General features: G+C 37.4%; 1 protein-coding gene across 1 annotated transcript in view; it reads left to right on the forward strand.

Annotated features, from left to right (window-relative positions):
* The window catches only part of DCC (DCC netrin 1 receptor), a gene marked incomplete at both ends in the record, with an annotated part of 1034810 nt that overhangs the window by 899936 nt on the left and 107501 nt on the right, over positions 1-27373 (forward strand). Inside the window, 3 exons of the mRNA XM_084252763.1 lie at positions 16532-16627; positions 22126-22358; positions 26866-27004. Of these exons, the coding sequence (XP_084108889.1) occupies positions 16532-16627; positions 22126-22358; positions 26866-27004 (468 nt within the window). The remainder of the gene's footprint in view (positions 1-16531; positions 16628-22125; positions 22359-26865; positions 27005-27373) is intronic.

Genomic DNA, 27373 nt, shown 5'->3' on the forward strand with positions numbered 1-27373 from the left:
TCACACACACATTATGCCTCTTTATCCTTCTTTGTCTACAGTCATATATGTTTCTCTTTCTCCTTAACTAAATTCTACCATGTCAGTTATACAGTTGCCCATAAGATAGAGAGAATGTACTGGTTTATAAATATCAATATAGTGTATCTATTTAAGTAGTATATTTAATTGAGCAATGCTGATTTGTATAACTTGTAACTAGAACAATTTGTTTTCTCTAAAAACAAGTTGCTCCACACCTGAGTCTCCAATGATTTAACTGCTTCATTGAGTGTAAGCAGACTAGTTTTGGTGGTGGTTATCAGTGAGGTGCATATAAGATGTGCAAAATCATAGTCAGGTGTCCAAGATCATTAACATGATAATAACAGCAAGATAAAATTACTTGGAAAAGTCTTTTCAGCTAATTAGACAAAGTTATTAGAGCATTAGTGTTTGGAGCTTAATACTATAAATTAGCAGTTCAATCAACATATATCAAAGTCCAAAGATAGGAAATAATATTGTCAATTATGGCTGAATGGAAAGAACACTGGTCTTTGACTCAAAGACTTAATTTAGAATCATTGTCTTCTTATTTTGTGGGAGACCACTGACAAATAATAGAGTGCCTTAGGCCTCATTTTTCACACTGCCAAATGAGAAATAAAAATACAGATTTCTTGAGGTTATTAGGAAAATTTAAAAATAAAGCATCTAGAATCTTAATATATTTTATATATTTTTTCCTTCAACTTCTTTCATAATTGAAGAGAAACCATCCCTGTTTTCTCATGGAAACATAACTACAACATTGAGTAGGAAATGTAAACTTTAATCTACCAAGACATTGACTCAGCAGATGTTTATGGATTTAATCAAATTTAATTGATTTCCATGCCATTTTGGGAGTACAGCTTCACACCTGGACATGTGCATATGCTTTACTCACGCACCATCTAAATTTCAGTGGCCACACCCTATCACTTTTACCCTCCACCACTTCCTCCAGTTCATGCATTTTCTTGTTGAGGAAGAAGTAAAGAATTATGACCTTATTTCACGATTTTTCTGAGAGAAGCAAAACTAATAGGAGATACACATATACATACATATATACCTATATACATACATGTATAAATATGCTGTGTATAGCAAAATGGAAACTCAGAAGAGCAAATGATATTGTTCACTTCAAGTTCAAAAGCCTGAGAATGACAGAAACTAATGGCATAAATCCTAGTTTGAGGACAGAGGAAGATGAGAAGAAACAGTCCAGTTTAAGCAATGAGGAAAAATTTTTAAACTAAGTTCTTTTTTCGTCTTTGTGGTCTGCAGTGGATTGGTTGATGCCCACCACATTGGAGAGGGCAGTCTGCTTTACTCAGTCCTCAAATCAATGCTAAGCTCATCCAGAAATACCCTCACAAATATGCCTGGATGCTTATTTAACCTGAGTGCCCACTGACACCTTAAATTCACCATCACAGACACTAAGGTTTCTCCCTCTGTATCCACATGAAAATCCCACCCTTCATGAATATTTCCACATAAAGTAAAAAGAAATGGAGGTAGTGATTTTGAAGGTTTTTTTTTTTTTTGTATTTCTTCCAATTGTCTCCTCCCTCCTGTTCATATATGCATAAAAATATACTTACAACTGTATTTTTCCATATTTCTCATTTACCAGCTTGGTTTCCCACACATGTTATTTCATAACTTTGAAATTTATAAGGGTCAGGTATAGTCTCTGGACACACATACACACACACACCCTCCCTCACCATGGTGATTCTCATATTGATGGAAATTTTGTCCTATGCTGAATATTCAGCAAAGTTTCTCTGAATTCTATCTTCAAGGGTAAAGAAAAACATCAAACTCTTCATTTGCTGAGTGGGCATTAATACTTGAACCCATGGGTGGGAGCTCAGTTAGTCCATTACCAGATTTAATGGTTTTTGAAGGGATCTGTTCAAAAATCGTTATAGCTGATAGGTAAAGGATGAGACCAGGAATATGTAAGTGTTGTAGTATTGAGCATTTGTTAAAACATCCATTAATCAGGTGCTAACCCTACTATTTATAATCATAAGGGAAAATGCAGCACATTGGAAATGAGCCTTCTTGTTCGAATTATTCATTTGAGAATCAGTCAAGCACAGACTTCTGTGATATCAAAAAGGCTGAGAGAACAGTGGGTGATTGCTCAGGAAATTTATGAGACCAACATGAGTCTCTTTCACATTCCACAAAAGAAATACAACAAATCCTTTGCTGACAAAGCTGTCGTCATTACAGATTTTATATTCCAGTTTACGGAGGAAGAGCTTCTCTCAAGCAGATGGCTTGTTTTATCACAGGAACTTTCTTGCAGGAAAATCACTCAGGAGAAAAGCTCCAAATTGATCCTGGTTGAATCCTGACTTTACCAGCTATAAGCTGCATGACCTTGGTAAAGATATTTAATCTTTTTGAGTATCAATTTTTTTAACCTTGAAATTCCTACATTTGGCCAGTCATTTTTTTTTAATTCAAGAAATTTAAGTGTTTATCATTTTCCAGAAACTAGAATAGGCACTGGGGGTATAAAAAAATAAAGAAAAATGGCCCCTGTCTACAGATGAATACAGATGCTCACCTCTCATGGGTGATGTATACACAAAAGGAGAGGGCACACACAAGCCATCATCTCTGTTCTCATACATCCTGGTACACATCTCTTTCCCTTGTGGAGAGAACTTTCCATGGGTTGTCTCTTCTGATTCCTGAAAAAGGTATGACTTTAGTAATATATACACCTGCCTGATTTTAGCAAGGCACACATTACCCATCTAAGGCCAGTTACACACAAAAGTTGTGGATGTCTATGACTATGTTCTAGTCCATGCAGATAACTAAAGGTGTCAGTGCCATTCTTGAGCCTTCCTCCTCTCAGAATACATGAGCACAAATAACCTATAAGCCCCTTTTCTTACCAGCTAGGAGATGACCAGCAGTTAGAACCAGAGCTGAAAGACACAGAGGATGGCAAAGCCAATGAGCCACACTGGACTGCTCACTTCTAAACTGTCTCTTCCGTTTCATTGAAGCTGCTGCACTTGGTGTTTCTCTATTATAGCAGCTTGTTCTGTATCCTAATTAATATATATATTTGTGACAAATACAGTTCATACCATATTAACTATCTTGAATTCTGGATAAGACATCACTTGTTAATATTTATCACTGGAAAAATGTTTAATTCAGGGCCATCCCGGTGGCGCAGTGGTTGAGCGCTGGGTTGTGAGGCTGTCTGCAGCCTCTGCAGCACCAGTTCAATCCCTGGCTGCCAGGTGAGGGTCTCACATGGCACGCAGACCTCTCCTGCCGCCCACTGCTCCCCTCCGCAGTGTATTTCGTCAGTCTGTCTGTTCTGTTCCCTGCTCTGACTCTGGTGAATTCTCTCACCTTCCCGCGCTTCTGACTGTACCCAGTGTATAAATAAGTGAATAGATCTTTAAAAAAAATGTTTAATTCATCTTTGAAAATACTATTATTTAAATATATCTAATTATATTTCTCTACTTTATTAATTTGATTTTAATTCAAATGATCCTATAGTAATTCCATGGTAGAAAATGTTGCTTGCATGAACAAAAACAAAACAAAAAAATCTTTCTTTGAAAGTAAAGTACAATCTATAATGCTTAATCAACAGGAAAATGTAGAGAAACAAGTGCATTCTTCCCTTTTTCAGTTGTTTCCTTAGGATATTTAAAGCTTCATGTGAAAATCTTTGCTGGAAAAGACTGCCTATGAGTTTGAATTCTTTCACTGATAGTACATTTTTATTAGTGGTTTTGATTTAATAAAACAAACAATAGTGGCTCAAGGTCAAATCTTAGAAATAAAATGAACAAATTATGAACCAATATCAAAAATACAGAAATGTCAGGATTATCTTTCTGTTTGCAGTTTATGTTTTTTTCTTCCTTAATATATGTATGCATAACATCCAGGAATAAACACTGAAGACATGTCTTCAGTCATAAATTATATCCCAGGGCCAGGTCAGAAGTAAAATCCCAGTCCACAGATTTCAATGTAAGTGGGGTTGCAGTGTCAGAAGGAGAGAGAGTGACTAGCTGTGGCATGATTGCATTTTCTTCTATAATCTGTAAGGAGTTGGGTGATGGCCATTCTAAGGCTATTGTATAAGCATAAGAAAGGTGATGAAAAAATGTGTTTGTCATAGCTATGCCAGGGTGATGGTTCTTGCAGGATTTTAAGGGACAGAAAATGTATCAAAAAGAAACAGTGGACCCTAAAAATAGTGAACAACACTTTATCTAAATCTATAATGGGTATTTATAAGAGGTGATGTTCATATGGGTCATAATAACAAAGCAAATAGCATGCATGTATTGAATATTGATGTAGTAGCTAGTAATTTTAAATATAATATCTATATATCTATACACACATGTATATATTATATATACATATACAGATTAGTAGAAGAAAAGAGCAAATGAAATTTGTAAATGGGGAAATCTACATAGAGTTGGACTCCAAAGACAGGCAAAATGAGGGAGATAATATATATATTTATATTTATATATAAATATTTATATAGAGAGATATTTATATATAGAGATATTTATATAGAGAGATATATTTATATAGAGAGATATATTTATATATATAGATATATATTTATATATAGAGAGATATATAGATATTTTTATATATATATTTATAGAGGGGGGAGGGAGGGAGGGAGAATGCATTCAGGAATGGGTTATGGGCCTGGGGCTTTAAGGACAGAGGAGTGAGACTCACATGAGGAAGAGAAGGTGACTCTTATTATATATTTCCCAAAGTCTTTGTAACTAGGTGTCATAACCTGCCGTTGAGTTAGGATTCCGGTAAAAACACTAATTCGTGTGGTAATCCAAATTTTCATACTTCTAGGTAGTTAATGGAATGGTAGAAGTTCCTTGTGAGTCTGTAGGGCCTTGATTGACCTTAGCTCTGAATAATTCATACACCATAGGTCTTAGGAAGGCCTTTTCTGAACACCTTGGGGAGACTTATTCTTCATTTGTCTTCCCACAACTGAATAGGTTGCTATTTACCATTCCCTTTGTTTTCAGCCTTTCAGCAGAATGATCCGAGCATGTGGTGATAGTATAGTGTAGGTCAATTTAAAGCAGTTATATACAAAAGTGTCTATTAAAATCCAAATATATACTACTAATTTTATAATTCAATATATTTTATGAGACCAAAATGTCTATTTTCTTATTTAACTGGCTTGCTGATATTGACAGCATTTTTCTTTCTTTTATTTTTTCCATCCACCTACTGAATATTACTATTAATGATGACATTTGGTTAAATCGTGACTCAGCCCATTTTTTTTTTTTTTTTTGTGGGACCCTCGCTGGTGGCCAGGGAACAAACCGGTGCTGCAGAGGCTGCGGGCAGCCCTTCAGCCCAGCGCTCAACCTCTGCCCCACCAGGGGAGGCCCTTGACTCAGCCCATTTTAAATCCATTTAGTTGGATCTATTTTTCTCTCTCTCTCCTACCCATTGATCCCAAACAATCCAGGTAACTGGTTGATTTTCTTAAGCATTTAAGTCAGAAGTCATAGTTGTTTGCGATGAAATGGCCTACTATACTCCTTGTATCATTTATTATTGGTAGTTATTTTTACTAAGTCTTTATTCTTACCTAATTATTCCAACTTAAATTTTTCATGTTTTATTAAAACATGAGGTTAAAATGAGTTCAATTTTAGAATCACCTTAGAATTATCATTAATTTGATGTCCTTTTCCATTATTAACAAAGATGCTTTCCTGAGTCAAGAGTAAATTCAAATTGGCAACAAGTCCTAGTTTTAGAGCACAGAATTGAAAATCATGCATACTCAAAAGTTTCATCAGTTGAGGTGACCTTACTGCAACATAGATATAAATTAATTAAGATGTATATAGGAAATTGAATCAAAACGCAAACGTTTTATTTTTGTTATCTTCAAGTGTGACATGTATATGAAACCTAATAACTTAAACGTTGTCACAGGCCATAAAATCATAGCATGTATACCTAATGGGTTATTTCACATTTCAAGAGAAAATCAGCAGCAGTAACCTTCACATTGAATCTAATCCATCTGCCCTCAGCATTGTCCACAAGGCCTTAGTAACTATGGCAACACTAAAGGAGAGAAAGGTAAACAGAGCTTCTGTGTAAGTGTGCTGTCCAACATGGAAGCCATTGTCCAAATGTAAGCTTAAATTAATTAAAATTAAGTAAAAGGAAAACAATCACCATCAGTCACGCTTTTCACAGTGTCTACTCAACAGCTCAGTGTAGCCAGGGGGCCGCCATATTAGATGGTGTGGATATGGGCCATGTGCATCATCACAGATAGTGCTACAGGATAAAGCTGCTTTCTAGACCCATCTGGATCTCAGTCTAAAGGTGATGGAAAAAGCAGACTTGGCAGCACTTAGTTGACAATTATGATTATAAGTAAATACATACACACATGCACGCAGGCTGCAGGCTACCTGAGGATAACCTATTTGGCAAAATGAAAAGTGTACATTCGAAGAACAATTAGAAGTCAGTGTTGACATAACAAAGAAATTGCCCAGGTGAGGATAGAGACCTTAGTGAATACAGATACTGACAGATTGTAGACTCGTTTGATACACACACGTACACATACAAAGTTCAGACACTTATTTAGTGAAAAGCAGAATCAAACTATAAAATGTCACCTGACATGCTAGTCCACCATGATTTGGGGGGAAATTTATATGATGCTGCTGGTATACATTACTAAAAAAAATAAAAAACTTCCATTTAGACTGCTTAAAATGAGGCTTGGTGAAATACTCAAGTTATTAGTCTTGTGTCTTTATTTCTATTTTTCTACTCCAAAGAGAGGGCAAGCCATAGGGCCTTTTGTCCCTGCTGTCTTTGTCTTCTCCTGCGGTGACCTGTGGGTGGGCTTGTGAGTAGGACAGACCTGGCTCTGAGCGTCAGTGCAGTTCCTTAATGAGCTCTCGACTGTCACCCAGCTGCAGTGTGTCACCTCTGAAATGGGGACAGTCACTGTGCCCGCTTTATAGGCTTGCTGTGGAGAGAAGTGTGATGAAGCAGGACAAGGATGCATCTGTGGTACCAATTCTAGAAATTCTGTACCCACACTAACCTCCGAGCGCATGTCCACAGCCTTACCGTTCTTTCTCTTCACACGTTCTGTTTTCTGTTCTCTTATACTTCTTTGTCCCCTTCCCTCTCCCAGAAACCCAAAAGAATAGGAGCAGAATGAGCTGGGGGAATAAAGGAAAAAAAGACAGGAAGTAAAAACCAAGGAAGGGATGGCAGGTATTTGTAAAAGGGAAAAAGAAGATATTTCTGCTTTAGTTTCTAACCAAAACACATCTTTTTTTTTTTTTTTTCCAATGTTATGAAGTCAGTTTGACTGACTGATGTTTCAAACCAAAGCAATTATTTGTTTGTCTGGATTAAGTGAATAGCATTTGTGTTTCTTATTAATTGGGTCCTTGGGTGATGGGTTATACAGTGTTTCCATCTTGTCTTTTATTTGGTTTAGTTTTTCTTTGAGACATGAGGAAAAAGAGGAAGCCCTGTGTGTTTGGTTAGACTGTCTCTGGTAATTTCCTGATGCAAAGCTTTGCTGAGAAATCATTTCATTAAGTGCTCCATTTGTAAGCTGCTTGTAGCTCTTCATAATCTAAGCATTTACTCAGTCATTTCTCCGACTCTGAGGGCTCTCTGCCAAGGCACACCTCACTGACAGAGCAAGTCCTATTTGGAGACCAAAGGCTGCTCTTCAGAATGGGCTAGAGAAAACCACGGCCCATGGAGTCCAGGCACTAGGGAGTGGCAAACCCGGTCACACTGTCAGCCCCTCAGCTCCCCCTGTGTCCCCTGGTTGAATGATTGCAGTGGGACCTCAGGCTCTCCATTTCTAAAATAGGAATGGCCACACTTGCCCTGCCTACTTTGTAACATTATCAGAATAATTGATTAAAAATTGCCTAAAGCACAGACTACAAGAGAGTTTGCTTTTCCTAAATGTCATGGAAGACACTGCATAAATTTGGTGGCATTCCCCAAGGAAGGGCCAGTGTCTCTTAGTTCATCTCCAATCTGAACCCAAGTAACACCAAATCATGTGGTTAAATCAATGGGAAAAAAACAGACAAAACATTATTTGGAAGAGTGTCTGGAGGAGAGGCACTGCTTTCTCAAGGCTTAGAGTCCACCATTCCTCAGGTTAGGGATATACATCTTGACCCCAGAGCCAGAACCCAGAGCAGCCAGTCAGTTCTGTCTGTAGTTCCCCTTGGACTCCCTAGCAAACATGACAGAAGCAGAATCCTTTCCTTCTTGACTTCCTAGTCCCAACAATAAGTTCATCACATTATCAGATTCCAAATCTAGGAGTCATCTTTGACTTTTCCCTTTCCCTATTTTTCCCTCCAAATCTGTCTACACCTGTGTTACTCACACCCATCTTTACATCTTCATTCCTTCTGGTCCTGTGATCTTTGCCTGGTCAATTTCAATGGCCTCTGATGTAGAGTCATTGCAATCGCTCCATGTTTCCTAAACTACTATGTTCTGAGGCATTAATTTCTCTAAAAACAGTTTGAGTTAATTCAAAATGTTCAACTCACCATCTCTTACTCAGTAAAAGGCAAGTTGTCCAGAGGCCATGAAGCTGAACTTCAGAATTAGAATCCCCCACTTACCTAAAAAAGGGAAATGATCATTCTTCTAGTCAACAAATATTTATTGTGTACTTACTGCATGCAAAACACTGAACTAAGATAAGGATTAAATTAACAAAGGGCCTAATTAGTCATCACAAAATTTTACTACTAGGAAGAGGAGGAGGAGGAGAGAAGAGAAGAAAAGCAGGAGGAAGAAAAATTGTCATTGTCTTCAAGTGCTGAACCCAGCGTGCAGAAAGCAACAGCCTCTGGCAGCTGTTGTGTAGCCCACTCTCCCCCTCAACCTTTGCTTAGCAAAAGATTAAGTAAATCTTCTGTCCTCTCCACAAAACCTCTCTGCTTCCAGAACACTTTAACAATAAAACTAAATTTCCAACACAGCTTCTTCAGTAAAAGACTCATCAAGACCAACAAGAATTAGTTTTTGCAATATTTACATATCCTAGAGAATTTATAACCATCTTTGCATGCAAAAGATGATCAGTGATAATTGATGAGTAAGTGAACACATGAACGGATGAAGAATTGGATGCAAATATGCAAATGAGAGGGGATATGTTGTACAATCTCTTTGGAACCACTTTTCATGAACTACAGGTATTGTCACAGGGCAACCCCACTCTATAATGGGTTGCCTGACTGTGGGTCCTCACCTGCGTGCTTAAAAGGGACTTACACTGCAGGCACACACAAAAGGTTAACAATGGTTTATTTACAAGGGTAGGGGAATGAGGAAATGCACAAATCAGGGAGAAAAGAGAGAGATAAATTCTTAAATGTGTCCTACCCATTCTGCTGACCTGGGATCCCAAATGACCCACCGAGACCAAACCTGCCTGGCCAAGAGCAGGAGCCAAGTACTTTGTAACATTATCACTAACATGGCTGGGTTTTATTTACAAACAGAGAAAATGGCTGCTTAACTCTGCCCTTAGGTCCACACAACTTCCCTTTGGGGATCCTGGGATTTGTAGTTCCTAGTGTCTTGATGGAATGGGGGTGGCATCCACAAAGCCTATATGTAGTTGGCTCAGGACATCCATCCCCACCTGACAGTATCAGCATGTGCAATTAGGCGTCAAGAAATGTGAGGTCTACATTCAGATTGACAAGGGGCTGGCTATTTGACCTTCACTAAGTCATATAGCCTTTTATGTCTCATATATTCATTAATTCAACAAGTACTTGTTAAGTACCTTCTATCTGCCTAGCACTGGATTTTTTCCTTTAAAAGTCTTATTTTTACCCAGTTTCTCTCTGGTGCTAGACATTGGTAGGTTGAATTTTACCTTAATTCTTCTTCTTTAGACTCAAATACTTCCTTACACAAACTAGCTGAGTCTGTTATGCAATGCTGCTTAATGAGCAAGTCGTGTTATAATCTGTCCATTTGTTGGACAGTGCTCCTAGAAAAGAAAAAAAAAAAAAGTAACATCATAAGGGTGCTAGTTACATCACCTAATTAAATTTGCCAGGAAGTATGTGTATGTATATAAATAAAGTAGAATTGGATATTGAATGCATTGTAGAAATTCCATCTTTCTGAAATATGAATTGCTCATCCTTTTAAGAAATCAATGCAATTGGCTGTATTTGCTGTCTACCCATTATACTTAATTAACCGGTTCAGGTCCAGTGGGGTCAAAGGTGTCCAGTACCATTTACCATCTGACAGCAATCCAGTGGCCTGGACTCTGTGCATGTGGTAGCCCTGGTTCACTGCGAGGAACAGGCATCTGCAGTAGGAAAACAGAAACCACTCTAATTTTCTCTAATTGACTTGTTGGCAGGGCTAATAGGGCAGAGGATGCAGGGACACGAACACTGCACCCCGACAAGCACTTGGCATGGAAGGGGCCACTGAGTGAAGTACATAATGTGTAATGAATAAAGGACTACGGGCTGTCAATCTGGCACATGCCACTGGCATTTAATTCACACAAAATATTAATTAAAAATAATTATGTTCTTCTCACTGGCTTTTGTCACCAAGTACAGCATCTTGGTCCAGCCCCTGCAGGTCTCTTGGTTCAGTCCCTCAGCCCCAGAGAGTCACATTCATCTCACTGCATTCAGGCAAGCCTCAACAAAAGCTCTTATGGGTCTTGCACCTGCCAAATCTCTGACGGAAAACCAAAAATTCTTCCTTTTACCCATTTCTTGTCTTTACAACCCCGTGTGCATTTATTCCTTTATTCTTAGCCACAGAGAAAGCCAGGAGCCATCTGTTTTGGGTGCTCAGAGAGTTAGTATTTCTTCAGTCTCCTTTATCTCAATCTCATGTATTTTATAAGAAAGGTTGGCCAAATGATGAAAGTCTGATCAATAATTTGAAATCTATGGGATCACTCAGAAAATACAGAATTAAAAATACTTCTCATGGACAACCACCAAAATGCAAGTTAATTCAACATGATTCTGTCACAGTGAATTCAAATAAGAAAATACTGCTATACTTTATTTTCAGAGACAATTGATAAATTTTCACACTATATGTCTGCAACATTTCAGCAAATCCAAAAAAAAAATTACTGTCATAATTGTCATTAAGTGTGTTCCTGAACAATGGGGTCTGACCATAATTAATGATTAATTCACTTGGAATTCATTATGGTAATATTAAATGTGCTTAACTCATTTGATGCTTCTATAGAGGGAGCAATTCTAGGCAATTCTTTTGTGATTTACTGGTTTTAAAGTTTAAGAGCTCTGAGCATGTGCAGGAAAATAGCTCCACATTGCCCCCTAGTGGTGAGATAGAAAATGACACTCTTCTTATGTATGGGACAAAACCTTCCTTCTTCCTTGTTCCTCATCACTCTGTCAGCATCTTTGTACCCAGAGGAGATGCCTTCACTGCAATGCAAAAGGGGATTAAAGCAATATACTCAAATTGCTAGCAGGAAAATACTGGGCCAAAAGTTCTCCAATGCTGCCCTTCTTCTTTATGGTATTCTTTAACCAATTACAACTCCATCACAGAATGGGCATTGTTGAATAGAGAGCTAAGCCATTGCTACTTTTTATTCAACTTTGAAGTTGGCCTCCCCTAAGGTGTCGCAATATCATTGGGATCTGAGGGATATAACAACTGGTGTAATTCATTCACCAAAAGCCAGTAAATTACAAAATTCTGGACTCAAGTAGAAGAGAAAATCACTCAGCTGACTAGCTAATCGATGACTGTCAATATTAGCAACAATCAGCATTGAAATGACAGTTACCTTGCTTTTACTGGGTGGGAGTGATTCAGAAATGGTGAATACTGCTTGGGAGCCAAAGAGCAGCTAAGTGAGGTGCACATTTTGTATAATTCAGACTGAGATGAAAATTCCAAACAACAAAATGAGATGAACCAGTCAAGGTAATTTTCTTCTTCTTTCTTATGTTTTCAGTGAGAAACGGTATGCACTGCAAAAGATTTAAAGCCCATAGAGCAAAGATGTGGTGGGGGCATTTACAGAGTGTGCTGTCTAAGGGGGTGTAAACTAGAGGACTGGCAGGTGGGGACAGAGAGACAAAGGCATAAATTCCATGTCCTGTGGACTTTGTTGACAACGTGTAAGCTTCAGCTGTTAACCTTGAGCAGAAAAGTCAAGAGCTCTCGATCAAGTAGGACATTCTTGACTGAACCCCCATCTGAACTGGAGAGGGGAACATAAAACAACCATACTCAATTGCCTTGCATGAATGAGCACCTGCTTTATTTTTTATATTCACCCTCCTTATACACATAATGTAGCTTCTAATCAGTTGTTGCTCTTATGCTTGACATTTAGACTCAGAAATTCATTATCCATGTATCCATGAACATATGTATATTTGTGTATACTTATGTGTGTAGGAATCAGCTTGTAGACTAGTGGCTGTGGGTCTGGGTTCATGTGAATTTAGAATCCCTGATCTTTCTCTCTCTTCTGTGATAAATACATACATAGATAAATGCAAATACATAATGTAAATACATACAGGTATGTGTGTATGTATATATGAGAAAACCAAAAGCAACTTGACCCACAAAAAAGAAATGTTATATGGCTTGAATCTAATGTAAATGTTTGTTTTGTAGTTACTGAACATACTCTCTCCTCCAGAAATTATAGCATATTTTTCCTAGAAAAAAAAAATTTTGCTGAGCTGCCTACCTGTATTTTCAACATTTCCCATATTTTCTATTGACATGTTTTCTAACTCCTAACACCCTACTTCTAAATCCTACCCATACTTGACAACCTGGTTCCAAGTCCATACCAGATGAGAAAGCCTTTTATAACCCAGTTCCTTACTCCTTCTTCAATCTTCTATGTTTAAGTAGCATTCATAAGTTCTATCACATGCTTTACTGCTTAATTTTATACAGTCTTTAATTAGTTGCTCTACTAATTAAAGAATTACAATTATAACCTGACAACAGGGGTCCATCTGGTACATAATATTTGTAAATCTCTAAGAGCATTTAAAAGTTGATCAATTATTTTCTTATTAATAACTAACATGTCAATATAATTTTACATATACTTAAACACGCCCTCATGTAGGGGAAGCAATTCACTAAAAAAGAAGCCCTGTGATTATGTTACATACAATTTCATTTTATCCTTCTTGTGCCTCTTTTGTCATTGTGATTTGAAATGTCAGTGCCTTTAACACTAATATTTAGGTCACATAAAAAAATCCATCTAATCACTTCAAAGAACACTGTCATAGATAGTCACTCATTTTCAAATGTTTTTTTTTTTCATTGTGAAATAGAACTGAGATACAGTTCATGTCAAGCTTAATGAATTATCATCACTTGGGGTTGAAATGCTCCCTTGCTCTATCTCCTGCCCATTGGCATCTGGCTCCTTAAGTTTGATCAGACTAAATAGGTTCAATCCCTCTGGTGAGACTGTAGAAGGAATTATGTTCTTCCATCAGGAGGTAGATAAGGTCTCCATGTCTCTATTTTTATCTTAGCAGCCTTGCATTCTTAATGCCCCAAACTATTTGTTCACTGTGACTGAAAAACAGTAATATCTGAATTCTATCATTTGGTTTTTATCAGTTAGTTGGAACAATATTATAAGGAGATGCTGTCCCACATACACTGTTGGTTACACAGTGATAAAGCTGATTTGAGAGAAAAGTGATACATATTTGATACTTTACCCAGTCTTCAAAATAGTAATTTGGTTCTCTGTCAACATCAGAAGTGACCAACTTTTACTATCCTTTTCCTTAAAATATATTTATGAATTCATGCATTCATATTTGTTGGGTTGCAATGCATTAAAACTCTTATTTTTGTTGAAAGTCACATTGTTCTCATCTTTGGTCTGTAGAAATCTCTTTAGGTTGCTTCCTGAATCCATTGGATTTGATCCTATTAGTCTTCACTGGTACCTTGTGTCAAGATGTTTCACATTCAATTGTTGATTCCTGCCTCAGACCACAATCTTTACTGAGGCCCTGTTTCTTGCAAAGTGAAATATTTGTTCAAAATCCCTGTTTGGGCTAGGGATGCTTGCTGTTGTTGGATCATTGTTTCTAGATATTATTGACAGAACTAGAACAGAGATTAAGCACCTTTTGAATTTAAGCTCATTTTTCACAAGATGTTTAACTACTTCTATTTTACTTGGGTGTCCTTTCATCCACACCAAAATTCTGGCCCTCAAAACATATGGGATGAAAGAATTTAAACTTCTCATGTTTATTCACTTGCATTTTGCTATATTGTATTAGTTTCAGAATAATACTATGGTTAATAATAATTATTGAAACATTTATTTTTGCCTATTCTATCACTATCCTCTCTTAATTTTTGTCTTATGATTTCATACATCTATAAGAACATGTAGACATCACAAAGTAAAATCTCTCCCTTCTAACCCTCACTTAGTTTTAGTGTATTTTATTTGCTCAGCACTTAGGAATTAGGTTGATATCTCCCCTGGTCATTTTGAATTTTAAAGCTCATTTTCTTGTAGTTCTCATGGTGAGGGAAACAATATAACAATATGCCCTGGTTGCTGGCAAGCTGGTAACAGTTTAGATATGCTCTTTATTACTTAAAGTTCGCTTTTGTTGGCTCTAAAAATCCTGGAATCACATTTTCGTACCTTAAAAGTCTCAAATAAATTACTCCAGTTTCTTCTAGCATAAAATATTGGTCATCAAAAAGTCTGATAATAATCTAACTTTCCCCATATAAGTCATGTATTCTTTCAGTTCATGTACCAGGCAAAAGGTTCAATAAAATAAAATAAAATTACTGACCAATTCAGAACCTCTCTCATTGGTTTTGGGTATGGTTACCCATCACCACAAATCCAAACAAAAGGATGCAATTCATTGTAACCTGCTGGGGAGAGGTACACGGAGAAGGTCCAGTTACTGACTGATGGTGTGAGGTTTTCATAAATGTTTGTTTTGTCTAATTGTCCACCATGCATATATCCAGTATTTGCTTGTGTCATTCAGACCTGCTTTACTATGAATAATGCCCTCTTGTACCTTTCCTTTTACTTTAAAAGGCAACATTTCCTCTTTCCTAATGGCTGAGTAGTATTCCATTGTGTGCATATACCACATCTTCTTAATCCAATACTCTCTCTGTAGCCCTTAGGTTGTTTTCATGCCGTAACTGTTGTAAATAGTCCCGCTATCAATATTCTGAAGCATATCATTTTTTGAGTTGATGGTTTTATATTCTTCTGATAAATACCAAAAGTAGAATTGCTGGGTCATATGGTATTTGCATTTTTAGTTTTTTAAGGTAAACCTAGAGACCAAATTCCAAAACAGGTATACCAGTTTACATTCCCACTAACAGAGTAGGTTTCTTCTTTCTCAAAACCTCTGCAACACAATGTCAGGGGTCTTTTTGATGTGTGTCATTCTCACAAATGTGAGATGCTACCTCATTGTCGTTTTGACCTTCATTTCCTTTATTAAAAGCAACAGTGAACATTTTTTCCATGTATTTGTACATATTGACCTTCTGGGTCTCCTTGATGAGATGTTGGTTCATATCCACTGACACTAATTAATTGGGTTGTTTGGCTTTTTGTTGTTGTTGTTGTTATATTGAATGAGTTTTTATATATATCTTGGATGTTAAATCCTTTTAAATTATATAATATGTGAAGTTACCTCCTATCAAATAGGTTACCTTTTAATCAACTTATATGCTTACTTATATTCTTAAGTTTTTATGACTGTTCTCCTATTTTTATCTGGACTTTCTCTTAAATTGTTCTCTATTGTTTCTGTCTTGCTCAAATTTTGAATGTTTTCTTAGTAGTTTGTCCCCAATATAAGGCTGTCCAGGAAAGAGACTTTGCATGCTAGTTTTGAATATTTATATTCACTGTTGTCAAATTGGTCCGCCAGGGCATATAAGAATTACCTAAGGTTATTGTAGAATTATGCTGTTTCCAAATTCACTGCTTCCCTATGGATTTACTTACACAGATGCTGATAACATGTAGGCACCAAGGTTATTGATGACTAGTCCACATCCACCTGTACTGGGCATAAGAGTCTGCTCATCGTCTTCTTTTGTTGTAAATGTCCAAATGTTTTGGGTATTCTTGCTAGTCATTCATTCTCTTTTTATGTGGATATTCAGGAATATCAAAAAACTATCTTACCACCTTCTTCCCAGAACCAAGCATGCTTGTTTTTAAAGAACAATTTACTTAATAGATTATGTTAAATTTGATTTCAAAAAAAATGTTTACCCTGAGTATTTTAACACATTAAGTAAATAGCATGTTCATATTCTTTCTGTTTTTCTCCAGAGTCAAGTTCCCATTATGTAATCTCCCTAAAAGCTTTTAACAATGCAGGAGAAGGAGTTCCTCTATATGAGAGTGCCACCACCAGATCTATAACAGGTAAGCTGAAACAGTTAATCCTCTGTGACAAGGTAGTCAGTGCTTGAGTTATGGTAAAAAAAAAAAAATCTAGGGCAAAACAAAACACAAATTAAATAAAGATAATGCATGTAATCATATACTGAGCTATGTGTGCACACGGCATGTACATACACAATTGATCAGTTGATTGATTTTTGGTTTTCAAAACCCAAAGTGAGAGGAATTCGATCTTAATTGGTAGATGAACTTAGAGAATATGGATCTCTCATCTCTCTCTTTCAGTAGCTTCATATTTTAATACCCTCTTTCCACTCTTCATACCCTGATCATCCTATCTTATTAGCCAGTGCAATATCGGTAGGATAAAGGTTTTCTGCACAAGGGCTGCTGAATACCCAAATGGGCACTTGCTTCTCTGCAGAGGGTCCTTCAGGCTAATATAACAAGGATGAACTGAACTCCTGGGGCTGGTTTGGATGGACTGAGTCATGCAGGAGACTTCTTCCTAAACTGGACCTCCAGCTCACTCCAACTGTGCCCAGGGCCTTTGGACTTAAAAATATGTCTGACTGCTTCAAGGGGTTGACCAAGTCTAGGCAGCTGTAAAGACCACACATGAGAGAAAAGGGGTTCAAAGAATTTAGGGAATGATGAGTAAGTCAGTTCCAAGCCATTTATGGAGACTTATTGTAAGCAAGTTTATTTACTCAAAAATAGAATAAGTAACACCTCTGACAAGGCTGGTCAGAGTCACTAGAAAGTAAGATCACCACTGTGAATAGCCTGATGTCTGAAATCAGGACAGCTCACTAATGGATGCTCTGATCCTGCCCCCTTTCAAAACCTGCTGCAATCCACAGCCCTCCTTTAACATATCAGCTAATATGACCTTCATGAGAATGAAGGATCTAAAAGCAGGATGTTGTTGTTCCCACCAAAGACCATGGAGAATTACTGGATGCTGACAGGTAGCACTATATGAACATGAACTTAACAGTGGGATTCTGTGTGAACATGGTGCAATGAGTTCTCCAAACCCATATGCCATTCATAGTTTATTTTGAGAGTATACAGTTCATTTGTTAAGTAAATCCATGGTTGTTATGTGACAACCAGAGCATACTATCCCTTTATTGATTTTGAACAGATTTTCTTGTAAAGAAAAGTTGTCACTCCGAAGTCTCCTGTCTGAAGGGATATGCAAAATTTGGGGTACATGCCAATAAACTCATTGATCTATAGCGAGTATATATCATTTTCATTGTATTATCAAAAGAATTCATGACTCCCAAAAAGGATAAATAAGCAGTACAAGCTTAGAGAATATTCTCTATGAAAGGTGTTATCCCTAAATTTAGAACAAAAGGGCAAATGGAAGTCCAGGACAAAAGCAATGAGATAACATGGGAGATGCATGTCTGGGATTTTCACTTCCCTTACTCTTGTTGTCCAGTACCTGGATATGTTGAGAGCTGTGGGCCACTTTGCTGTCCCAGTGCTTCTCTCATTTCCATTTTCAGTTGCCTCTTTCTTGCCGATGATAAAAGACACTGAGCAGCTGATTAGGTCACACAAATTATACCATAGCCAGTCTTTTAAAACTCCAATATATTTTTTTAATGTATTTTTTTAGATTTATTTATTTATTTATACAAGCACTGGGTACAGTCAGAAGCGCGGGAGGGTGAGAGAATTCACCAGAGCCAGAGCGGGGAGCAGAGCAGGCAGAAGGACCCAAGGACACTGCTGAGGGGAGCAGCGGGCGGCAGGAGAGGTCTGCGTGCCCTGTGGGACCCCCCTCTGGTGGCCGGGGAGCAGCCGGGGATCGAACCGGCACCGCAGAGGCTGCGGGCAGCTTCGCAACCCAGCGCTCAACCGCTGCGCTACCAGGGAGGCCCAAACTCCCATATTTTTAACAAAGCTAAAGAGTAGTAACAATAGCCTCTTAAGGGACCAGGAAAAAATCAATTTTAAGCAGAAAACAGTAGCATAAATAGTGGAGTTCAGAGAAATTGAAAGTAAGTTGTTTAGAAAGAACCACTGAGGCAGCCGCAACCTCTTCCCCTTGTTGTTTGTAGCCATTTTAATTCTAAGCATGGGCCTTCCCTGGGTGGTGTTTAAAACACCAGCTCTCCACAAGACAGTGTCTTTCCAGACATCACTAACCCTAATGACGCTAGGAAATGAAATTACATCAAAAATTAGAAATAATGTGAGGAATCTGCACATTGAAGAATAACCAGTAAGAGGTGGGAGAGGAATGAATGAGTGAAGGCCTCTCCAAAGGAAAAGTGTACACTTTCCCTAGTTATGGCAGACATGGTTTTATTTTTTTATAGTATGTGTACACGTTATGACAAACATATGGAAAACAAAGGACAAATAAATAAAATTGAAGGAGAAGCTCTATCAATAAATGTGTCAAAGTGTCACAAAGAAGACATTCTCTGTCTTGGAGTGTCTGTGAAGTACTCCCGTGAGCTATCATGGTAGAGGCCCGTGTAAAGTAAATACCAAGTCAGGCAACCAGTGCAGCAGGCTGCAGTAGTTGCCAGGCCATGGTGCTCCCTACGTGCACGTGTTTATGTGTGTTGCTGTGCTCTGGAGCCTCATCTCAACCTGAGACTATCAGTATGGAGCTGCTGCAAGTTTTCCCAGGTCAAATGGGCAGCTTAGTAGTTTTACTTTTGCTGTAAAGTCTTTTATTTTCTCACTGTTGCAAGAACATGGCGTTTTGATCCTGGGTCAGGGAAGAGGGCAGGGGAATACTGAGATGTGTGATTTAAATTTGTTTCTTTTCATCTGTGTGGTCAATGTCTAATTGACGTACAATCCAGATGTAAAATTGTGTTATACTTTTAAAAGCTTGTTGAACTGAAAATTCAGGGGCTCTTACCAAAGCATCTAGTAGGAATTGAATAGGCTTCGCTTTTTAGCAAAGGTTTTGAGGCTATACTTTGTATGCATATATGCATGTATTTACCTTTTTGAATATAATCACTGAAAATCAATAACATAAGGTACCCAGGAGAAGAAAAAGGGAAAAAAAACCCTGAAAATTAGTTGTTCAGCAACAAAACATTTTAAATTCAACTATTCAAACTGTTTCTGGCTGGGAGAAAGAGCTAATTAGCAATAGATGTAAAATATTTGCACTGAGAACCGTGCTGTCCACTAGGAAATTCTGGTTTGTTGGAAATGCTCTGCATCCCTATCTCCAGTGGGGCTGGCACTAAGCCTCTGTGGCCATTGAGAACTTGAAATTGGCCAATATAACAGAAGCAGCATTTTTCATTTTATTTAATTAACTTTAAATTGTCTATGGAACTAGTGGCTGCTGTATTAGCACAGCTCCAAAGGAGGTAGCAAACGGAAGGACAAACCATGCCTGGAAAAAATAAAATGTTCCCTAAAATAGGCAAGAAAAACTTGGCCAAGGGTAGACATGACATAAGTCCATAGGCAAATACCCAAAGACATCATGACTTAGAATTTGAGGGATGTATTCTGGAACTGAGGCTCCAAGAAACTCAATGAGTCATGAAAATCTTTCTAGAATCCAGAAATAGTTGAATGGACTATCACCATTTCTCGAAGCAGAATAACTGCTTTTCAAAACTTTACACCTGTGAGAGGCTGTAGAGGTGGTACAGGTATACCAACAAAACTGGATTAAGCAAAGAAGCAAGAAACTCATTAATCTAGGTAGGTCCAAAGAAGAGTCTAATTTTGAGCTGTGCTTCTATTTGTAGAACCATCTTAGAAAGTCAGCTGAGAGGGGCCTCCCTAGTGGCTCGCCCGCTGCTCCCCTCAGCAGTGCATTTCAGTACATCAGCCTGTTCTGCTCCCCACTCTGTCTCTGGTGAATCCTCTCACCCCCCTCATCTCTGACCTGCACCTCAGCTCTTGTATGCGTAAATAAATAAATATTTAAATTAAAAAAAAAAAGAAAGAAAGGCAGCTGAGCAAAGTGAGGCAGCTCAGTAGCCACCTGATGGTGATAGGGACCTTCCTGGAGGCTACAGCATCTTCAGCAACCCCTTCATCATTTCATAAATCCATTTGGGTATAAAGGAACCTTAATAAAAAGTCACATCAAAGGAAATAGGGAAAGCTTGGCTCTGTCATTAAATTTTAAACACACATTTTTCTTCCTCCTACCCCCGCCCCGTTTCCTTTTGTTCTGTTTTTGTTTTGGGGTTTTGTATTTTGCTCCAAAGACCACGGCCCAGTAAACTAATAAATAATTCATTGGAAAACAGAGTGATGAGTAGGGGATAGGCATTTGAAATGCAGTGGACAAAGTGAAGCAATCATCAAAACCAGCCAGCAGCTGCTGCGCTTGGAGCCAGGCTGTTTAGAAATATAAATGTGTGTACACGGCTTCAGATACTCCACATCTAGCAGGTTTCCCCTCCCCAACTATCATCACAGGCCCAGCCAGAGAGCTTATGTCATTTTTTGGCTGGTGAGAGTATCTAACACATGATGTAAAAGTAATTTTTTTTTAAATATAAATTTTAAATATAAAATGTAGGGCTCAAAATGGAACTCTGACTGTAGCCTCAAAATAAGTACCTCTGATATCCCAGCATAAAGTTTTTCCTAGAGATTTTGTGAAAACTCACATCCTTGTACGGATTCTGATTGTGTGATGCATCAAAGCATGTGAGACACCCCAGTCTGTAGGTAGATCCTTCTGTCTCTCCATCCAGTAGAATAAACTCTTTCCACCAGACTTGAAATTTTAGAACAAAGAATGTATAATTTCAGAATGCCTTAAAAGACTAAAAATGTAGCCAATTACTCTGTGAGAATGTGGGGAAAGTGGATACTTCTACAATTTTTCTAAGAAACCTGCCATACCAAGTACTACCTGAAACCTCATTTTCACATATGTGGTTGAAGCGCTTGGACTTGGTCAACTGGCTTTGTGCAACATCAGCTTACACAGAATGCGGCAGATCTCAAGTCCTTTGGTCTTTACCATTTGTTTGTTTTGCCTAAACCGTATTTATGCAGATATAAACTAATATTGAAAGCATTAGAGAAAACAAATTAGGTTAGAGAAGGAGAAAAGCAAACATGAAACCAAAGATATTAGTTAAGCATTTATTTTCTTTGCAGGAGTGAATCAACCAGACACCCCTTTTAATCTTGTTATCTATATAGTGACGAGACGGATCGATTCTATGCTAGCTCTTTTAAGAAGCAATGTGCAACATTCTAGGAAGAAATAGTCTTTGCAAAGGCATATTCAAGTGACAGCTTGATAAAACCACTCTAAAGCAATGAGTAAATCATAACAAATAGTTATTTCTATAATGTAGCAACACTGTTTCTAATGAGTTTTCCGATTGAATTAATTGTATTTTTTTCTGTTCTTCTCATGTTCCCTTTCATCATTATTGCCATGCATTTAACTCATTGTGATGTGTTGCCACTGATGTTTATTTTTTTAACTTTTCTTTATGTATTTATTTGTTTGTTTCATTTGGCGGGTTTTTTTAACCCAGACCCCACTGACCCAGTTGATTATTATCCTTTGCTTGATGATTTCCCCACCTCTGTCCCAGATGTCTCCACCCCCATGCTCCCACCAGTAGGTGTACAGGCTGTGGCTCTTACCCACGATGCTGTGAGGGTCAGCTGGGCAGACAACTCTGTCCCTAAGAACCAAAAAACGTCTGAAGTGCGACTTTACACTGTCCGGTGGAGGACCAGCTTTTCTGCAAATGCGAAATACAAGGTGAAGTGCTCGTGGATAGTATGGCATTGAAAATGAACTGTCATTTGTTTAATACAGTGCTTTAAATGCTTCCTGGGCTGTCATGAGTCATTTTGCTGCAGTGACACTAAATGGAAAAACAAAGCATTTTTAATCGCTCAGTATCTAAAATTAGCACAGGAGTAATTGTGTCTTAGGAAACAATTCTTAGGCAAGGTAGAAAAGCATCAGGAGCTGCAAAATATTATTTGAATTCCACCAGATTCTGCGTTCGTGTCAATAATAGGATTCTGTACAAGGGAATGTCTTTCCCTTTGAAAGTAGCAGGACTCTCCACATTCATTTTTCTGGATAGATTTTGGTATTCTTTTTGTTTAGAATCTAGATTGACATCCAAGGCAACCCTATTAATGTTAGAAACCTACTATCATAGAGAGAATATGGCTGGGAATACATAATTTGAATATAGTTTTAATCACCTCCGTAAGCCATTGACATCGACATGCTTATCTAGCCTTGAGACACCCTCATGTAGCAGAGAGACCACGATTCATATTTCCCTTTAACTACTGTCAATTAGACCAGCTCTCATTCCAGTTCTGTGGACTCAAGACTGAGCGATCCCAGGTCCCCTAAGACATCTTTAGGGATACTAATCTTGAGGCCCTCTTTGTCACTTTCAAATCTTAACAGCCTGTCTTAGTAACGCTAATAAATAGGCAATTTGTTACCTCTAAGCCTGCCACAGTGTTAGTACACAAAAGCAATACACCAGTGCAACCCAAAACAAGATTAACAAGTGACTTATCAAGCACCTACTACCTACCTTAAACTGCACTAGATCAAAGAGGCTATTAAATATGGTTTAATTGTTGTTCCTTAAGATATTACGTGTAAGTTTGGGATGATTTATATATGCAACTCCATCGGCATATTTCAAAGAACTCTAAGTTATTCAAATGAGATAATACAATGCTTGATAAGATGATGACTTAGGACAAAGAAGGCAGCTTTGGAAAATAGGTGTGTGAATGTCACCAGACAACCAGGGAACCAAATAGCACTATCCTCTCTCTCCAGCCTTTCCCTATCCCCCTTACATCCTTTCTCTTTACCCTCTGCTAGGGTAGCTTTCAGGGAGAATTGGATATCCTGCACTTTATCTGAGGTTCTTTCCACCATACTACCATCTCTCTAAATCCATCCTCAAGCCAGTGGTGAGTTGGGGGAATGAAAGTACCCTTTGAGAATTTCTGATTCTAAAGACCCTGGTGATTAAACAAAATCCCATCCATAATTTTGTACTTCAGCCTCTTTAACTCTAGCCATGCTGCATCTGCTTTGTCCCTTTCAACTTTTAAGTGGCATGAAATTCACATTTCATCATAAATCAGTTTTCAGTTGAAACCATTGAAAACACAGTTTTCTTTTGTACTGCTGCCCTGCCAGTTCAGATATTTGGGAAAACTCTCCAGGCAAGTCCAAATAATATCATCGATATAAGATAGGTTGTAAGTACCCTATCCATCTCCTACCAGTATTCGATTTAAGACTCAGCAGAACCATAAATAAAAATAGCATTATAAGATAAGACAAACAACGAAGCATATCAGAGCATTCAAAAGAAAACAAGTTCTCTTTATATACAGATGGACCAATTTTAAGTTTACTTTTAAAAGACCACTTTAAATTTTTTATGTTCATAATTGTTGTACTTTGTAGATACATTCATTTCATAGAATGGCCCTGGGTCCTTTGCCAGTATGTGAAATGTTCTGAAGGACAATGATTATTCTCTGCAGAATGGTTTGAGTTCTAAATTTCTTGAGGCAAATTATTTCAGTTGAATAGTTAATATGACAGACAGAATTATTGACTCTCACAAAGGATGCCTATAAAGTGAGACCCAACACAAAAACTATCCTCTAAAAGGAATGACTGGACTTTTCATGGACTGAAGTTTGGGAATAGAAAAAATACTTTTAACTGTTTTTCTCCCATCACTTTCCCTGATTGAAGGCTTTAATTACTAACATTCCACCCTCCTCCACACACACACACATTATGCATTTTGAACTTTTGAAACCACTGGTCTCTCTATTCCTTCACTCATGTCCCACTACAGCTTTGTAATGTTGGCAGAGCATACACAAGCCAGAGGAGGGGAAATAAATACATGGAGCCCTTGACCACCTGAGTCTGCCCTGTCGTGTCATTTATCTTGTTCGGCCTCATTTTTTCTCATCTGTGTGATTGCGATACTTACACCTGCTGTAAAAAGAATGAGTAAAAGTCTCCATAGATCAGTATATATATATGCAGTTTTCTTTATGAAGGCACAGGTAGGTTATATAGCTGGGCAAAGATTCCTCACTAAACTATAGCTGGAACTCAGAGGATCTGATGGTATTATCCAAGACGCTTCCCACAGGAGTATCTTCTACTTCATTAGATCTAAATCAAGCCATAATTCAGATGTTTATATTTTGATCGACTCTGTATTGACTTCCCTGATCAAATAGGGAGTTTTCTATAATTTTATTCTAGTAAGGTGATTAAACACCTGACACTATATGTGATTTCCATTCAGAATACATTCATCAACTATTCTGTGGTCCTTACTTGCTATAGCATAGGGTCAAAGAAGATGCAAAGGCATGCAAGACTGTCTTACCTCTCAAGGTGCCACAACCCACAGGGAATTTAATGCAAGCTTAAAATGATATGTCACATTAGACTGTGCATGAAATATTATACCTAACATTTAATGCTTAGTCTGAGGCAGACACTATAGACACTTAGTTCACACTGTGAGGTCAATGCTATTGTTAGGTTTTCTAGAGATGAGAAACTAAGGCACAGAGAGGTAGTATCTGGGTATTTTACACTCACAAATATAACTGGCTATAATTTTCCCATAGTATTTCTAGACTTAATGATTAACAATGAGCTGTAACCTTCATGAAGCTATGAGAAAACTCAGTGAATCATGGGATTTGTAGAAGTCAAGTGTGACATTCTAAAACAGAAGCTTGGATAGTGACTCAAAGTGACCATCCAAATGCCAGTGACCTCTACATTCAGAAAGACTAGTTTTATCAAGGTGTGAGACTTGCCTCCTCAATGAAATATATCTCATTGTCTCATTTCTAAGACTTAGAGGTATCTGTGATTGTAAAAGAAGGTAAGATTGGAAGTTATGTATCAGTGTATAAGGTACAGCTGCCCATTTTTCATCTTATTTGATGGATTTCCATCTTTCTGTGTATACAAAGTAGTTCTACACTTAACTGGGGCACACATTTTTTACAGCTATTTTTAAGAAGAGCTTCTGATAGAAGTTTACGAGGTCGTCACTTTAATAGGATGGATGAGCACATCATCGAAATGTTATTAGTGCAGTTAAATATTTATTTGGTTTTGTAATGAAATGTAGAATTTTCATAGCTATAACCTATGAGGGATTCATAGTAGAATAAAAAAGATGTACCACACTAGAGTAATAAGGAAAGTGATCGATATAGGTGGGGGAAAAAAGATCTTTCCTTGGTTTTCTAGACATAACTATGTAACAAATGCAATAAATATAAAAGTAAAAGTAAATATTTAAGTTTGGAAAAAGATCAAAATTCAAATACCAAATATAAATTGATATTTTTAAGAGACATAAATATTCTTAAATTTTCTGGATTGTATGGAACATACACATTAATTTGGGAGATTAATCTGTAACTACTCAATTACCATATGTACCTTTTGATTAAGCAATAAGGAGATAATTTAATTTCTACAAAAAATCCTTAATCTGCTTAAAGGACAAAGAATGGATTCAGAAGACATGTGATACTAACACTGATGTAATCTTTTTAATATTTACCCCATTTGTTCTATCTTTCCTGATCAGCTGTTCTACTTACCATCTTAAAAGAGTTTTTAACATTAAATGTGCACAAAGAAAGAAAACCACATAATATAATTTTGCTTTCATCCAATTTATTTATAATAGCCCAATGTATTTGGGGATCTTTAAAAGTTTCTACATTAAAGGTTTTTTTCAAACATGATAAACAGTAGAATTCTAAAAATTAAGTTTATTACTAGTGGAAAATGCTCTAGATCATCCATTTAAAAAAACATAGCATTAATACATCTTAGGAAAAGATATTGATTACTATAGATAGAATTAAGTTAAAGTCTGTGCAGGTAACTTTAAAAGTGGAATTGACAGAAGGAAGTGGAATTTGTCTTTTTACTGCAGTTATCGCCTCACTTGGGATAATTTACCAGCTAGCTGTTGAACAACATAACTCCTGATTTTTATCGATCATGTGTTGGATGTACAATCAGCCAATGTAAACTGGTTGACATAAAAAAAGTAGAGACAGTTCTGTGTCCTAGCTCTCTGCTATTTGGAAATGGACTCCTTTTGTACTAACTTATTTGATAGTTTTTTTTTTTTTTTTTTTTACGTCTTGATTTACCAAGTTGACAGAGTTGATTTTTTTCTCTTTATTTCCTGCTCATATAGTCAGAAGATACAACATCTCTGAGTTACACTGCAACGGGCCTCAAACCAAACACAATGTATGAGTTCTCGGTCATGGTAACAAAAAACAGAAGATCCAGCACGTGGAGCATGACGGCACATGCCACCACATATGAAGCAGGTATGTGAGGAGAGTCTGGCCTCCAATGGCTGCTTTTGACAGTTGATAATGCTGGTTCCCAGGCTCCGTGGGTATTGGGACATAGGTACACTATCCTGTCTGAATCACACTTTATGCTACATAAAATATTTTATATGATAGTTTTTTGTAATTTTATATCTAATATTCTGCCTACTCTAGAAAAGAATATGAGTCTCTAGGGGACTAGGTTGTCTGGTTTTAATCTGAGGATTAACTCAGGAAATTTGAATATCAGCCTTCTTTTCCATACATTTAGGTAAAGGCAGACATGCATGCATTGTACTCAGTCCCAAATAAGTGTGTTTTTGATCAACAATCACAGTTGGCATTTACTTTTGGGGAGAGAAA

Source organism: Talpa europaea (genome assembly GCF_964194135.1).
Source record: "Talpa europaea genome assembly, chromosome: 13".
Taxonomy (NCBI): domain Eukaryota; kingdom Metazoa; phylum Chordata; class Mammalia; order Eulipotyphla; family Talpidae; genus Talpa; species Talpa europaea.